The 1,074-nt window shown below is 43.2% G+C and overlaps 1 protein-coding gene across 1 annotated transcript; it reads right to left on the bottom strand.

Moving 5' to 3' along the window:
- Positions 1-231: 231 nt before the first annotated feature.
- Positions 232-463, bottom strand: GLRG_11848 (uncharacterized protein; the record flags this gene model as incomplete). The annotated part of the gene is made up of 2 exons (XM_008102541.1): positions 232-315; positions 395-463. 2 exons carry the CDS (start codon positions 461-463, stop codon positions 232-234), a joined length of 153 nt encoding a protein of 50 aa, XP_008100732.1.
- Positions 464-1,074: the final 611 nt, after the last annotated feature.

Here is a 1,074-nt window from a genome sequence, read left to right as displayed (position 1 = left end):
CCCATCCCCGGGAATGCTCAGATTAATTGAACTACGAAGCCTACTTCCCTCCTTTGATCTAATAATCCAACATAACAAGACATAACTTGTGCCCATCCTTGCGACGTCATCATCTACCGCCCAAGATCTTGACTTGTAACAGTACTTATTACCAATATTCTTTGAAAACCCTCAGAACCTAGCACTGGTGGCGACCCACCGCCTTAAAGATATCGATACATTTTGATCTCGTCAGGGCTCCGCCTTGGCCAGGCCTAAAGTCAGGGCATACGCAGTCGATCGCTTCACAGGTTCTAGCGCAACGCCCGTTTGGATCTAATAAAGCAATCAGTATCTTACAAGTGTATATGTAATTTCCAGACGACGTACAGTAGCATTGAATGGCGTTACCCACACAGATACGAGCAGTCACTAGCTCGACCGCCAGGAGGGACAGAACAAAGAGGTAAGTTTTGAAAAGCATCGTGCTAGGAGGACTGTTTGATATTCAAAGATAAAGACTCAAGCTGTTTAATGATGAAAAGAACTTCTAGCGTTCCAGGGAAGCTTTGCATTATATATAGAGCAAAGCAACAATGCTGGTCGCCCTTCATTATATTCAGTAGATATTAAGAAGTATAGCTACTAAGCCGGCTACTCCGAAGTAGGTGGTAGTACAAATGATACACGCATATAGTATTAATTAATATACTAAAGTTTCACCTATACATTATGTTATAAGAATTACTCTGTCATTAAGGAGAGAAAGTTTTTTGTGCGTAGTTAGGCCCCACTGTTCTTGCATAAACCACTACGGAGTAGCCGGGGCTAGTACTTAGCTAAGAGATGAGCAGCTCCACTATCTGTAACTCTCTCTTTATGCAGTACAGGTACTTAACCTGTGTCTAACCACTTCAAGCAACGACCCCACTGCCACAGCTACGCAGTGGGACGCAATAGTAGCAGTTAACAGGCATACAGATAACTAGGTGAACTTCAGCATCTCAGACTATCTTAAAGTACTGACCTGCCTCCACTTAAGTAGGTTTTTAGTTCTTAGGGGGGTATTCTAGGTTTAGAAGGGGGGTAAAAGGC

This window comes from Colletotrichum graminicola (assembly GCF_000149035.1).
Source record: "Colletotrichum graminicola M1.001 genomic scaffold supercont1.151, whole genome shotgun sequence".
Taxonomy (NCBI): Eukaryota; Fungi; Ascomycota; class Sordariomycetes; order Glomerellales; family Glomerellaceae; genus Colletotrichum; species Colletotrichum graminicola.
Note: the sequence above shows the minus strand (reverse complement) of the source record. Positions and strands in the feature narration are given on the sequence as shown.